The sequence below is a fragment of the Cibotium barometz genome, chromosome 27 (assembly GCF_041138505.1).
Source record: "Cibotium barometz isolate CiBa-2024 chromosome 27, ASM4113850v1, whole genome shotgun sequence".
NCBI lineage: Eukaryota > Viridiplantae > Streptophyta > Polypodiopsida > Cyatheales > Cibotiaceae > Cibotium > Cibotium barometz.
The window spans coordinates 51962155-51978066 of NC_141072.1; the positions used below are offsets into that span (position 1 = coordinate 51962155).

The 15912-nt window shown below is 43.5% G+C and overlaps 1 protein-coding gene across 8 annotated transcripts in view; it reads right to left on the reverse strand.

Moving 5' to 3' along the window:
- Positions 1-203: 203 nt before the first annotated feature.
- LOC147623506 (phosphatidylinositol/phosphatidylcholine transfer protein SFH12-like) overlaps positions 204-15912 on the reverse strand; it is a 41586-nt gene continuing 25877 nt past the window's right edge. For 7 of the 8 annotated variants that reach the window (XM_086821684.1, XM_086821690.1, XM_086821685.1 and 4 more), the window contains exons 4-14: positions 8492-8758; positions 4856-4933; positions 4646-4747; positions 4084-4133; positions 3882-3981; positions 3711-3776; positions 2329-2436; positions 1999-2218; positions 1554-1930; positions 1153-1227; positions 204-878 (exon numbers count right to left, since the gene is read on the reverse strand). In XM_086821684.1, coding sequence (XP_086677810.1) covers positions 858-878; positions 1153-1227; positions 1554-1930; positions 1999-2218; positions 2329-2436; positions 3711-3776; positions 3882-3981; positions 4084-4133; positions 4646-4747; positions 4856-4933; positions 8492-8758 — 1464 coding nt within the window. In that variant the 3' untranslated portion in view covers positions 204-857. Of the gene's footprint in view, positions 879-1152; positions 1228-1308; positions 1433-1553; positions 1931-1998; positions 2219-2328; positions 2437-3710; positions 3777-3881; positions 3982-4083; positions 4134-4645; positions 4748-4855; positions 4934-8491; positions 8759-15912 lie in introns of all 8 variants that reach the window. The other variant, XR_015269391.1, reaches the window with a different exon arrangement.

Below are 15912 nucleotides of genomic sequence, written 5' to 3' on the forward strand. Positions count from 1 at the left end.
CATGTCACAATCTTTTTAACTTCCATCCCTCAAATCTGCACAAATTCACAACCCAAAGATGGATACTTCTCATGCAGCATTGCAAACTCAGGTTGTATAACTAAGCAATTTCATACACAAAAAGCACATAAAATTGTTGCTACAAGGTCCATCACCCCAAGACATCATCTTGCATCCATTCCCTTTGTTTACAATCTCATGCGAAACACAAATGACGTCTATAAAAATATATAAGAATTTTCAATTCAGAAAACCAAAGTGGTTGCCCTTGTGGAGTGCCTTGACAGAAGGCTGAACGAGGAGACGTGTGATGACGATATAATGGAAAGCAAGGAGCAAGCTGTATCAAGCCCATGTTCACAGTACATACTTTACATTTGCAATTTTCCAGGCTAGGAGTTGCTTGACACACAAAAAACAACCTGAACTTCCTTTTAACACTACGCATGTTTTCTCGGACATGCTTGATATCTTCATGGGAAGCTTTCTCAATGTGTGGCTATTCTCTACAAATAGCACACAAATCACTAAAAAATATTCCGAATGTACTTATAAACATGATAGGAGATGATAATGATTGAGCCAGATAACACATTTTCTCGGATCTGCTTGGTCATCATTGATACGAATTGATATACATCCCTACCTGTGTTTTGCATGTCTTGGCATGGGTAATCAATAATACACCTTTGCTTTGATTCTGAAACCAAAAGTCTCAAGCCCTTAATCATAATGGGATACAGATCCCCATAATCTCTAATAAGACTAGGATGCACTGAAAGAGTCTTCATGATTTGATTGCCACACCATGAAGCCGGCAATAAAAGGAATGTTGTGGGCCTTGGATACTCCTCTTCTTACCAACAATTCATCTTTTTCTGTCACATTTCCATGCACTTATCAGACCATTTACCAGATATCATCAAGAAGAAGCATGTTTTATCACTTAATTGTGGCTACTAATAAGGATCTATTGATAACATAACATCGAAGGCTGGTCACACATAAAGGGACCACTCGTGAGAGGGAACCATCATGACCACTGGTGAGTCTTGGACAAACTTGTGCATCCAAGCTCTTGCATGTACAGCAGCTAGCAGGGATTAATGTGTATCTGGCCTAAAGCTGAGTAGCAGAAGCCCACATTCTTACCTCCCATTTCAATTCCTTGAAGTTCTCCAGGCACTCGTAAATTTCGTTTTGATTTGACAACACGGCATGCAGTGTCTGCAAAAAAGGTAACAGAATAAAAACATGCGTAGGTAGGCAAGTTACTGACGGGGACACTTTAAAGTTGAGGACACTCACCTACTCTCTATATACATGAAGAACAAGCTCATTAATGATAATTCCCGTGTTGAGTGGATATCCATGGAGTCAGGACCCAGAACAGCCTTGGCCTCACTCAAGCCTTACATCTGGATAGTGTATCCTGGTGATATCGGGCACCAAGGCTTGGGTGAGGAATTCACACTCCAGCCTGAGGCTTGGGAGTGCTCTTGACACCTATGGAAAATAGTAATAGCTACAGAAAATACGAACTAGAGGCAAACCTTTTTTGTTTCAGCAAGCTCCGCTTCCAGGGCCTTGATCCGAGCAGGCGACATGTCACTGCCTTTTTCTGGTGGAGAGGTCGTTTTAAGAGGCATACCAATCATATGAACCACCTCTTCCAACTTAGCCACACGCTCGGTTACTGCTGAGTTACTTTCACACGAACGTGGGGCCTCTGGAGACTCAGACAATGGAACTGTATGCAGTGAGTTACCAATTGGACGGCCGCTATTATCGGTAGTGGTGAGCTTCCTTCCCATAAACCCAATCAAGTGGAGTATATAAGCAAAGATGCTCATGAGAAAAAACAATACAGCAAGGACTGCTCCACTGAAACCTCTATGTACAGCATCTCCTAAACCATCAGATGTATCACCTGTGCCAAAAAAACGCTTTTGAATTTGATCAATCTGTAGACCAGCAGCCCATAAAGGAAAACTATACCTTCTGGAGAAGAAACCGCTCTGGAAGGACTATCCTTTGGTCTGCTTGTAACCGCTCTATCCTGACACGCTGCAAGGTTGTCATTGCATGATACCGTGTTGTTCAGACCTTCAAAAGAACTCCCCCCTTCATACTGTGCATCAACTTTCTTGTCAACCATGGGTACCAATGTGTCATTTTCCATGTCTTCAACCATGCCTGAAATATTATATGTTGTATCCTGAAACGAAAAAAAAAAAGAATAAAGACTCAAACATAATGGATCGACCAAGTATGCTTATACACAAACAACTGGTTTGATATTTGATATGGGAGCATGCATCATTATACCTTTTTCTGCACTTCAGAATTTCCAGAAACGTCCAAGCATTGCTTCTCCTCTGGTGTTGAGCATGAAGTCGATGAAGAGTTTTCATTCAAAGGAATCATACGACTTCCCTGAATAAGCCCAAAGATGTAAACTCGGTAACTTTTCAAGAAGTGCAAATCTAAACAATCCAGCAGTAAGTTTCAATCTCCCCACACATATTCCTTTTTGTGTTACTCAAAAGGACCCTCCCCCCTCTCTTCAAAACCAAGCTGCCTCACCCACCAATACTCCCATGCCAAAATCGGCTATCATCCTTGATAATGTTTCCCACTCACCACTCCACAAGGCGCACTCAACCTTCACCAGACACCTTCAACCCCTCACCTCTAAGACAATTTCCAAGGATCCTTGTTGAGCGGTCTGTTCAGTTGATCATTCCAATGTGGTGGTTACCAAAACAAAAACTAAATCTGTCCAATCCTTGCGCCCTTACGCACCCACTTGGTTCTTCAGGATGTCTGCCCCTCAAATATAGACAAGAGAACGTTGGCCAGAGCCGGGAAACCTTTGCCCTAGCAGGGCACATCGTCACTTAGGATGTACATGGTTTAAGGAATTCATGGAGTCCCCTATGTAAGGCCGTACTCAGACAGCAGGAGTTACAGAAAGTTCTAGTAAGCAACATCGACATTCTTTTGCTAGAGTAACACGTTTGTTTTTGTGAGAGACGGTATATGAAATAAATTAGTTATAGGCACAAAACAGACCCCATGTCAAAAATAAAACACTGGTATCTGTTTGAGCATGTCCCAAAGCAGACAATAGCAATCTCTAGGCACAAAAAGTACTCTTCCCAAAGCCCTAGGAAGCCCAGGACTGGGTAAAAGGAGGCCCAGACCGAAGAAGTTCAGAAACTCTTAGTCAGGTGTAAAAGTAGGCTACCAAGGAAATGCATAAGCAAACTGTTACTTGCCACAGCAACACCTTCTGCAAACAGGCTCATAGACAGCATCCTTGGAGGAACACCATTTCAGCCCCCGTTACAACGCTCAATGTAGTAAGATCCTCTCAAGATGAGTCACATGTGCTCATAAGCCTTCCTTTGGACAACAGGGTAATTACGGAGGGTCTACATCTTTATCCATGCTCGGCAGAAAGCCACCACAATTAATTGGTTCAGGGTTCTCATCCCTGGCAGAGCCCGATGCAGATTGGCATCATCAACCTCTATGCCCCAAACTCATGTACAAGAAGCATGTGGCTTTGTAGATACTAGCTAGTCCTGGCTTCCCTCAGCTGATTCTTGGTGTTTCTGCCCAGTTACAGCTTACAGCTATGATAGGGAAAAAGACAAAAACATAAAAAGTTTAAGACAGATTGATAATCGGTAGTAAAAGAACACCTCATTCATCGATCGGGAGACCACAGTTATTTTCCTCATTTGCCTGTCTGCACCACTCATCACCTTCTGCAAGTGCGGCATTATAACAATATAACAGTTCAGGAAACCCCTTGGGTCTACAAAAAATTAAACCTAATTGGCTACACTTTAGAGGGGTGATGCTTAAAAGACCTTCAAAATTTCCGGATCCTTCCAAGGACCCTTGTCCGACATCAAACAACCACCCTCGGATGCACACTTACAGCTTCCGCCTAGAAAGTTTGGTAACTGGCTGTAAACATTCACAAAGAAGAAGCATGCGTGCAATTGGCATGTATATTTCTACAAATGAACAAACCAAATTTCATGGAAAGTCTTTGCTGTGAGCCCGTACCTGGAATCAATCACCTCCAAAAGTCTTTGTTGATAATCACTTCCTATTACCTGCAAGCCAAGACAATACATTTACAATTATATGTGACTTATGGATTACCTGGGCACAGGCTAGCATGAAAGTACCTAATTATCCATATGTGCTTTTATTGTAATCTACTCATGTAAGTAGCTAGTGGCTCATAATTGTGGTTCACCACCGGAGTATTCCCAGGGAGCAGAAACTCAAGCATAACCTTGGTTGTGCTCTAGCCATATATTTGAATAGTGGGTTCTGGTGGTATGGGATACCAGGGTTTGGGCTGGCAGCACAGCCTGGTCTAGCCTCAAGCTCAGGAATGCTCTCAACAAAGCTATGGTTGGGTGGTGAGCTTGCCAACCCCAGCTATGATAGTCTTTATTCTTGTGTTGTACTTGCAAGTGTTGGCTGGAAGTGAGGGTCTGCTTCAGCATTTGTACGAGGGCCAGGACAAAGGTGAGCTGCTGCTCTATTAATATTTCATTCATCAAGTCAATATCTATACTAGGCTTAGGTAATACAAGTTCACTTCCAAAAAACTTACATGTATTTTGGATGCTGTTTTGGCATCCAGAAATCCTTTGATAGTGTTCCAAAGAAGCTTGAATCCAGAACCAGCATTTATGATGAATAATTGATATAGGGTCTAGGGAAAGATTCACACCATTCAAACAGGAGGATCACCAAAACACTCCTTGCTAAGAACAATTTTCAGACAAACTCAACTTTGAAAATATAATAAATTAAGCTGTACCTCTGGATAATTGTCATTATCAACTTTTTGTATGCTTGTGATGAGCTCCCTAGCATTTTTGCTGAAGTTTTTCATTCCCTGCTCACCGAAATGGCAAAGCTCAGAGCATCATTGTGTAATACAGTCTATCAACCCCCCAAAAAAATCAAGATCATGCATAAACATATGCTTAAAAGAAAACATGTTAATTGATTATGCGAGGCCATATTATGACAAGCCATTCTCATCACCACATTCCAAGGTCCATAAATACTAACCTTATACAGTCCTTACAAGAAAATACCCATTTATACATCAATCATGGTGTACCTTATGCCCAGCATACTAGCAGATCTGAGGTGCTAACATCCCTGCAGGCTGGGTTTGGTCTCTCAAGTAGAAATGTATGATCTTGCACGAGATATTCAGGCATAATCATAGACTTTTGCATCTTCACACTAGTTGAGGGAAGGACACCACCTAGAAGGTCCTTACCTTTTTCTTTCCAAGCTAGATTAGTGGAGAGTACACAAGACACATGACAACTCACCGTTAGCCTGCATGGTGATTGATTTACAACTCACCACTGTATGCACATTGAAAAAGAGGGTAAAACCGAGCTAAGGTACCTTCATCCAAAGCCTAATACTCCATTGTCGATAAAGGCTACACACTGCAAGTTGAAGCAGTACAAGCTCTGATTGGTCCAGGCTCAAGAGAGTGTGGGAAATCACCAAGCAAAAGCAGCAGCTATTTAGATATAATAGAACAAGGTGTTGCTTGCAGAGGTAAGGAATTTGATCAGATCAAAGTTTGTTCACATCGTCTAAGGTGTGAGATAAGACTATTTTGGGATCCACAATCACCGAGCCCTCGTAGCATATGCAAGATAGGGGAGACCAAGATAATCATCCAGACCACTCATTTCGCTCATATGCTTGATGTAACAATGCCCACCGCCCAGACTGTCACCATTTGGCCACCCAATTGGTCCACCCATGCTTTCTCATCATGTATGTACATTGGACTGGTGTCCATGGCAGTTGTATATGCCGGGATTGATGCCACTCATGTGATATTGTGGACTTGGCTTTCCGTTGGAACTTGTGCCTCTGTGTACATGCCCGGAAATGCCTGGTGGATTGGTGTTCCATTGGGTCTGGTACTTCATGTACTTTCCTAGAGCACGTCTATTTTGGTATAGTCTCATGAACGAGGATTGTCCATACCAATGTTGCATTGCATAACATCTTTATGTGCTTGCTTGCAATTGAAATTGCATGCTGTTTTCATGCTTACTTGACCAATGTCTAGTTCCGGGTAAGAGGATGCCCTCCCGCGAACCGTGCGTGTGAAACTGCCTACTGACATGGTTATGTGGCATGTGACAGGTGGTAAGTATTGGTCATAAACCTAGCCTTAGGAGTTAGCACTAGTTTATAAGTGAGTATATACACACTTCATTAAGTTTTTGGGCGACCAAAACTCACTTATAAATTATGACCAACCCGATGTTCACACACACTGATATCCCGAGATGGACAAAACCCAATGCCCACCGCCCAGACCTTATCCCCTTTGTACAAAGGGAGTAACCAACCATGTGTCCACTCTAGCTTGCTCCACAAAGCACCGACCTGCCACCTACACTGGACAACTCACCACCTCACTCCTCTCTCTAGAGATTGGTGCCTCCTTCATGAGGGCATTTGGGGTGTATTTTTCTGCACTCTCTCCTTCCCAACTCCATATCCAAGCTTGCTAAGGTGTTTCTCAAGCTTCCAAGAGTGTTTCCAAGTGCTAATCACTCTCCTACACACTCCCAATGACTGAAATTCACCAAAACAGCTCTCTTTATTGCTGTAATTTTTTGGTCTTTTTGCTGAAAACCCTAATTTCAGCCCTCCTTTCTCAAGTTGAACCATAGGGGAAGCTTTTTCAAGATTCCCTTTATCCTCTTGAAAACTTTTGTCATGTAGAAATGCAACAAATCGAAGATCTCATCACTCCAAGGACTTCCATCGCGAAGACTTCCGCTGTCATCTACTCTACTTGCAATTGGTAAGCTTTTATGAATAAAAATATGGAAGCAAGTAGTAGGAGATTGTCAGAGCAGAGATAGGAGCCGCACCAATGGCTACCGAAGCCCTGTTCAGGTCAGTGACATTTTTGCAAAGGATATGGGAGCTTCCCAGACAGAGATACCCACACCTAGCAGTTATCTCTTCCAGGCAGTTAGCAGCAGACAGAATCCCCCCCCCCTACCTCTAGGCACGAAGATGGCCCACTATCGGGACCATTTTCTACATCTCTCCCCAGATGGCTTTGTGGCATGGTCTACATACATGGACACCCATCTCTCACATGGCATTCGCAGTGCCATTGGACAGATCCGCACTTCATCACATCAGCTGAGGGTAGAGACTAGCAGATACGAGGGGATGAAGCCAAAAGACCGCATTTGTCAGCTATGTCACCAAGAAGTGGAATCAAAGGAGCACTACATATGCCGATGTACTGTGCACTATGAGATACGAGGGAGATACTCGTGTCTCTTCCAAGAGGGTTTTGGACCACTCCGATGTACTGTGCACTATGAGATACGAGGGTAGAGACTAGTAGATACGAGGGGATGAAGCCAAAAGACTGCATTTGTCAGCTATGTCACCAGGAAGTGGAATCACAGGAGCACTACATATGCCGATGTACTGTGCACTATGAGATACGAGGGAGATACTAGTGTCTCTTCCAAGAGGGTTTTGGACCATTACGACATGTGATGGAGTTTGGGAATCAGAGATGTTTGGGGCTTTTCTTATTGGAGCTCAGACGCCATCAAGAGGCTCTCCTACGAGCCAGGTCAGTACAGTAGGATCCACCCCGCCAGCGAGCCATGACAGATTTTTTCAGGGCCAGGACCACCCCGGCAGATATGACCAGGACCTCCACTACCCCCTCGGTGTCCCATAGACGTCCTTCAGGAGGAGTCACCCTTGACAGAGCCATAGCACTTTGTCAAGCGAGACGCCCACGCTTACCACGACCTCGTCCACGGCCGCTTCATCACCGGTGGATTTAGAGCCATCATCACCCGCCACAAGAGACAACTGCCCCGCCACTTTAGTTTCTCTATCTTACAGCACCCCATGAGAGAGATACTGAGATGAGCATATTACACCAGTCTTATGCTAGTTGTAGATATTATACACTTTTGTTGTACCTCAGTAGGATTATTTTCCTTTCATAGCTGTTTTGGACTGTTTTAGGACTTTTTTAGTCCTTTTTGTCTTACTTTTGATGAGACACCATCAGCTGTGTACTATGTTTTGGTCTCATAGGCCACTTTGGCCTTTCGCAGACGTTAATATATCTTTCTTTCTTTCTTCTTCTTTCTCTCTCACGCATGCAAAGGCAAGTCAAAATTCAAAAGTAGAATGTAAAACAGAAAATGGCAAGTCAGAATTCAAAGTAGAATGTGAAACAGAAAATGGAGTGTATAGTCAAAATGCCCTTGATTTATGATGGCTAGCAAGCATGGCTTCATCCCAAGCATTCAAGCCAAAAATGCCAACTTTTTAACCATGTACTTGTGAAGTGTTCATGGAAACTGCTATGAGAAAAAGGCATCTACTGAGGAACTAAATGGGGAAAGCATACCACTCCCGCAACATCCAAAATTGTAGTAGTAGAATCCACATGTTTTCCTGCTGCAATTGAGCAAGCTGGAAACTTCTGATTCAAAGTTCGTTCAAATTCTAACACGTGATACTTCACATATCTCTCCATAGTTGTCACCTTGACCAGTTTCTGAGGATCAACTTTTCCAATCAACTCAATATAAATGGGCCTGCCATATTTGTCAACTCCATGATGACCCTGAGGATAGCACTTTTTTACTTCCTCAACTTCCGCAAAATAAAAATTCTGCATTGTTGCCAAGACAAATCAGGATATTGGTCATGTTAAGAACAGCATTAAAAAATTTATGTCAAGCTCATTGACATATCCCACTTTGTTAAAAGCAAACCATTAAGGACTATCAAATCCAAAAACGCATTCTAGATATAATCACACCAAACTGGGGAATTTTCTCTACAATTTCAACTTCATGTTTATGTGAAAAGATAAACCCGTAACTATTTCACACTAGAGGGGTCACAAATGCATCTAGACGCATTACATCCCTTCTGTGAGGAAAGAAGCTGTGTGGATCTCGCAAAAAGCAACGTCCATGGCCAATGAGGTGGTAGCTCAAGTGGAAGTGTTTGTCTTGGGACCAGGAGGTCCTGAATTCAAACCCCCACTAGGTGCTCCCTCGGCGGCATCACCTACGGGCGGTAAAATGCACCTATGAATGGTGGAAAAACGGTAACTATGGGAGGATCCTAGGCCTAAGCCCAGTCAGGGGGAAAAATAAACAAGGTCCATGGTCTTTTTGTACAAGCTTTGAATACACATACATGGCACAAGTCCAAAATTTCATATGAAACAGTGGCAGAGACAAGACTCACCACAGGATATGCATCTCCTGCACAATTGGAGAGGCACTGCTTTCAGGCACATTTTCAGAAGGCTCAAACGAAATTCCTCCTTTTTAATTTATTGATCGGACCAGCAGCCATATATGGAGCACCTTTTTTCACATCTGAACTTACATGACTAGATTGGAGCTCAATAAAGAGGTTGCATGTTAAGAAGTTCTTTCATTATACTCACTCATTCTATCAGAGGTCAAAGCCAAGCATGACCCTAAAGGCTTTATTACTATCATAAAAGCAAAAGGGAAATGAAAGTTTCCAACACCACATTTTAATTAAGAGAAAATATGATGTCTAGGTCAATCAGGAGAAGAAAGGAATCTTAAACACCACACCAAAAATGATAATAATAGAGGAGGTAGAAGACCTGGACTTTTTCACCCCTGAAAACGAATCCCAATCCAACTAACATGGATGACAATGGCTTTGCTAAAGAAGAAACCATTCTTGCTACCCCATTGAAGGTCAGCTATCATCCCCCTCAAAGAAAGAACTCAAGCTAAACCTCCCACGGGATCATTGTTGTCTCAAAGCACCCAGGAAGGAGCCCTAACCCTACTGTATGGCCTGAATATGGTTGGCCCTTGTACAGCTTCTGTACAGCCCCGTGTCCCTGCTGTGCCAGCTGTATCCAACGATTTGTCCACTGTATCGGCTAACCGACACCCTGTATCAGCTGCCCAACCACCAGTACCAGCTGCCTGGCACCCTGTATCCGCAGCTAATGGACACCCTGCAACTGCTGCCTGGCACCTCTACCTGCTGGTGGGCACCTTGTACCTATTCACCGGCAGTGAAAGCTTTGGATAACCTGCCTATACTCTGACAGCTAGAGAATTTGTCATCAAGCTGACTGAAATTTGTTTGCCGTTGTCTTGAAAATCCGTTACTGCAGGTGAAATTGTCCCCAGATTCCCGTAAAGCTTTGTACTTAAATTCCCTTTCAACTATAAGGGATCCAGAAAGGGATCTTCGGCCCCTAATGTGGTCACTGGTGCGCTGATCACGGATCCACGGCCTTCATACAAGGAAATGGATCTTGCATCTATTCATTTTTTGCATTGTGGTGGTGATAGAATGGATAATGAAGGTCTCTAGGGTACACATGCCCATTACAAGTTCCTTATGCTCACCGCAGACGGATAAGCAATTCAGATCTCGACATACCAAATCAGGGTCCCAGTAGATGGTATACTGTAACTTGGTTGAACACAATGCTAATCAATACACTTAAATACACTAAGATTTGAAGGACACTTGCTCAAATACAAGAAGTAAATTGCTGAATTTGACAAGAGGCACACAATGAGCCGGAACGGCCGACCCCTCCCTTGAGTAAGTTGTATTACTATTGGAGAAATTCAATACATAGTTTCACGGGCATCCATTGCCAAATCCTCCATGCCAATGCATATGAAATTCAGCATTTAGAAAACAATGGTATGTCGATGTAGATCACCAAGGAGCTGCCTTGATGCCCGGCCCGACTTCAGTGCCCATATTCTCTACCATTGGCTCTATGTTCTACCAAGCAAGGTAGCAACATCTTCAAGAGCACATAGGACAAGAGAAATACTACACAGGGCGGCTAAACAAGGAGTCCTGCCCTTCTACTGAGTAAGTAATGACAATACATTGTCCAATTAGCTTACCAGTCTTCATAGAAGTTGTTGCAAGCGGAAGCCTTCGCATTGGAAGCTTTAGAAGTGTTGATATCTTCGATTTGCCGCAATCCTTCGCGACAAAAGTCTTCAAGAGGATGAAGGGAACCTTGGGAAAGCTTCCCCTATGGTTCAACTTGAGAAAGGAAGGCTGAAATTAGGGTTTTCAGCAAAAAGACCAGAAATTACAGCAAAAATGAGAGCTGTTTTGCTGAATTTCAGTCATTGGGAGTGAGTAGGAGAGTGATTAGCACTTGGAAACACTCTTGGAAGCTTGGAAAACACCCTAGCAAGTTGGGTATGGCTATGGAGAGCTTGGAAATGGAGAGAAATGGTGGAAAAACAGAAGGGACATGGGGAGATGCCCATTTATGAGTAAAAAGGGAGGATCAGGTCCTGGACATTGAGTCTTGTCCGCCTCGGGACTTCAGTGAGTGTGAACTTGGAAGCGGTCATAATTTATAAGTGACTTTTGGGCGCCCAAACTTTAATGAAGTGGAAACGCACTCACTTATAAATATTGGCTAAGTCCTAAGGGCTATTTGAGCCTAGATTGGGTAATACTTACCACCTGTTCACATGCCACACAACCATGTCAGCAGACAGTTTCACACGCACGGTTCACGGGCGGGCGTCCCCTAGCCCGGAACTACACATAGGTCATGCAGGCATGAAAACAGCATGCAATTTCATTTGCAGGCAAGCACATAAAGATGCTATGCAATGCAGCATTGGCATGAGCAATTTCCGTTCATGAAACCATATAAGACCAGGCGTTTCCAGGCAAGTATATGCGATACCAGACCCAGTGGAAAGCCAATCCTCCAGGTGTTTCCGGGCATGTACACAAAGGCACAAGTCCCAGCGGAAAGCCAAGTCCTCCAGGCGTTTCCGGGCATGTACACAAAGGCACAAGTCCCAGCGGAAAGCCAAGTCCTCCAGATATTCCGGGCATGATAACATCAAGTCCCAGCGGAATATCATATCCAACTATACAGCATGACACGTGTCAATCACCTGCATAGGCATATTCCATAAGCCATGGACACCAATCCAATATGTACATAGTGTGAAAGCAAGAGTGAACCATTTGGGTGGCCAAATGGTGACATTCCCCCCCGCTTCTAAACAGTTGTCCGCAACTGAAATGCATCCAAATATGTCTGAAGCACATGCGGGCAATCTTTGAAGAACTCTTCACAATCTGCTCTGGCTGCAAGATCTCCTCAAGCTCATCCACTTTTGGTGGATCCTCAATGACCATTTCACTGGGCTCCGGCCCTACATACTTGCGAAGGAGACTCACATGAAAAGCATTGTGTATGTGCCAATGACTAGGTAATGCCAATCTGAAAGCCACTTCATTGATCTTCTCGATCACTCGAAAAGGTCCATAGTACCTGGTTGCAAGCTTAGGATATGCACCCTCTTTGCCAGGCCTCTTTGCAAGTCTTGCTTTCTTAAATTTCAGCAATACCCAATCATTCTCTTTAACATCCAATTGCCTTCTATGCTTGTCGGCAGCCTTTTTATGCTTGTCTTGTGACCTTGCAATGGCTGTCCGCACTTGAGCAAAAGCAATATCCAAGTCTCTTACATACTCATCAGCTGCAAATATCTCATCCTTTGTGCGAAGGATGGGTGGCAAAACCACCTTACCATAAACAATCTCAAACGGGGCCTTTCCCGTAGATGCATGCACCGTGTTGTTGTATGCAAATTCCACAAGCGGTAAGTACTTCTCCCAAGAAGACTTCTGATCCGCCACATAACATTTCAAGAGATCCAACACGGCTGAATTTGCAGCCTCACTTTGCCCATCCGTTTGAGGGTGATAAGCTGATGAGAAGTCCAATTTGGTACCCATATTATCAAATAAGGCCCGCCAAAAGAGACTTGTAGTCCTGGGATCTCTATCCCCCACAATGGACTTCGGCATTCCATGATGTTTGAACACTTGTGCAAGATATATTTTAACCATATGCTCAGCTTTGATGGTCTTTTTGACTGGCAAGAAATGAGCTTGCTTGCTAAACCTGTCCACAATTGTCCAAATTGCATCATTACCCTGTTGGGTACGTGGCAATTCCATAATGAAATCCATTGTAATACTTTCCCATGGCTGCGTGGGAATAGGCAATGGCTGAAGCAAACCTGGTGTGAAATCAGCCCCAAGAAGGTAATGTTTCCATATAGTAAGTGCATGAATTACAGCCAAGAGCTCTTTCTCATAAATGCCAAGAGATAGCTCTGCATCATGCAATCTACGACTCTCATAAGCCACGGCATGTCCCTCTTGATTAAGGACAGCCCCTATGCAATTTCCAGATGCATCACATTCCACACAAAAAGGCTTTTGCAAATCCGGAACGATCAACACTGGACCATGAGTAGTTGCATCTTTCAATGCGAGGAATGCATCTCTCTCTACATTAGTCCATTTGAACACGGCCTTCTTCTTTGTCAAATCATGCAAAGGAGAAGCAATCCATGCAAAGTGCCGAATGAACCTGCGGTAGTAAGAGCATAATCCAAGAAAACTACGGATCTCATGCACTGAACTCAATTCGGGCCAATTCCGAATTGCATCAATCTTTGCAGGATCCATCCGCACTCCATCTTTGGACACAATATGCCCAAGATAATGTATCTCTGACAAGAAGAACTCACTCTTCTTTGCATTTATGAAGAGTTTATGCTTATGGAGCTCTTCAAAAACAATAGCCAAATGAGCTTTATGCTCTTCTTCGGTCTTCGAGAAGACTAGTATGTCATCAAAGAAGACACCTGTAAATTTCCTGTACCCACGGAATATGCGATCCATCATTCTATTGAATGTAGCCGGGACATTTGTAAGACCAAAAGGCATAACAAGATACTCATAAAGCCCAAATGCTGTCCTGAAAGCAGTTTTGTGTACATCCTCAGGCACTACACGCACTTGATGATATCCACTCTTGAGATCAATTCGGCTAAACCGATCCATCCAACTTGTCAAGGATGTCGTCTATGCGTGGAATCGGAAACCGATTCTTGATGGTAAGCTTATTCAAAGCTCTATAATCCACACACATACGAAAGGATCCATCCTTCTTTTGAACCAAGAGGACGGGTGAACAATATGGAGAAGAGCTTGGCTGAACCAAACCCTTCTCAAGAAGCTCGTTCACTTGCTTCATGATCTCCTCTTTTTGGGATGCACTTACACGATAGGCTGGCCTATTAGGTGGTGAGCTACCCGGCACAAGATCAATGCGATGATCTTCCGGTCGTACAGGTGGTAACTCATTTGGTAACTCATCAGCAAAACAATCATTGTGCTCTTGCAAAAATTTCAGCCTATCATTACAAAGAGTGTTTACATGTACATTAGTTTTCTCAATAGGATCTCGTACAAAAATCAAGTACGCAAAAATACTCTTTTTCATTACTTTCTTAATTTGTACATGAGATACAAGGGGAATGGTATCACCCTCTTCACCAGCATCAATTACATGTTCTCGGCCTTTATGCATGAAGGTGATCCTGCTAGTCTTGTAAGCCTTGCACGGATCAATACGTGTATGCCAAGGCTTTCCAAGCAATACATCACAACCATTCAAAGGCGCCACAAGAAAATCCTCATGATCCACATAGCCTTGAATGTGTATGCGCAACTTGCCAAAAATAGGCATGACTTGCACTTCTCTACCAACAAAGGCAGCCCCTGCTTCAATTTGAGGACCCATGTCCTCCACTTCAATATCCAAAGCAGCTGCCATCTGAGTGGATATGAAATTTTCAGATGCACAATCATCAAACATGAACAAAGCGGGTTGATCCTTGAGTTGTCCCCAAGCTTTGCATACAACCCTATCTTTGCTATCATGTGAAGTGTTGCCCTGCACATCCGGAACCATATGCACATTAGGCTTCGGTACATTAGCATTTTCAGCTTTGTTCTTCTTATTTGGGCATGCTCTTGCCATGTGCTCAGTGCTGCCACAAGTAAAGCATTTGCCTTCACGCATATATTGCTCCTTCTTCTCAGCACTAAGACCAAAGTTTGCCGGCTTATAAGGGCGCTTGTTAGAAAACTTATTTTCAGCTTTTGGACCTGATTTGGCTTGGTTTTGGTCCCTTTTAGGTGGCTGTCCATCATTTTGCAGGTTTTGGACAGCCCTCTCTTTGCCTTGAAATGAGGGTTTAGCCTTATTGGATCGACTCAATTTGAGTTCCAATTGCTCGGTGGCGGTGGCGGCTGCGATTAATTGGTGTAAGGTATGACCAGGATACATTTGTAATCCCGCTTTGTACACGGGTTGCAATCCCGGTTGAAACCTTCTCTTCCTTTCCGCCTCGGTGACATGCATAAATGGAGACACCTCCAAGAGCACTTTCCAAAACTTTTGTACATATGCATTTATCGATTCCCCCTCATTTTGCTTTACCCAATCCCACTTCATTGTTATCTCATTCAATGCATTGGGAGGCAAGAATTGAGCATAGAACCTCTCCTTGAACTCTTCCCATGATCTAACAGGATTCGGTGAGAGCTTCTCCGTGAGCCACCAATGGGCAGCAGTGCCTTTCATGAACATGCTTACATGCCGGATCATGGATTTCTGAGTGAAATCCTCATCACTGAAAGCAATATCAAACTGGGCAATAAAAGCAAGTGCCTTTGATGCATCATATTCTCCATGATATGTGTCAAACTTCACAGATTTGTCTCCGGCTTTGAAGTCACAAGACTTTGATGCATGTGTGTGCATCTCAACATGTTTTCCCCCATGTTTGTCCATTGGGACAGTCCCTGTAATTGGCATCATTTTTGGACCAAAAGGTGATGCATAAGGCATAGATACATGTGCCCTGTAAGCATGAGGCATGGCTGGCC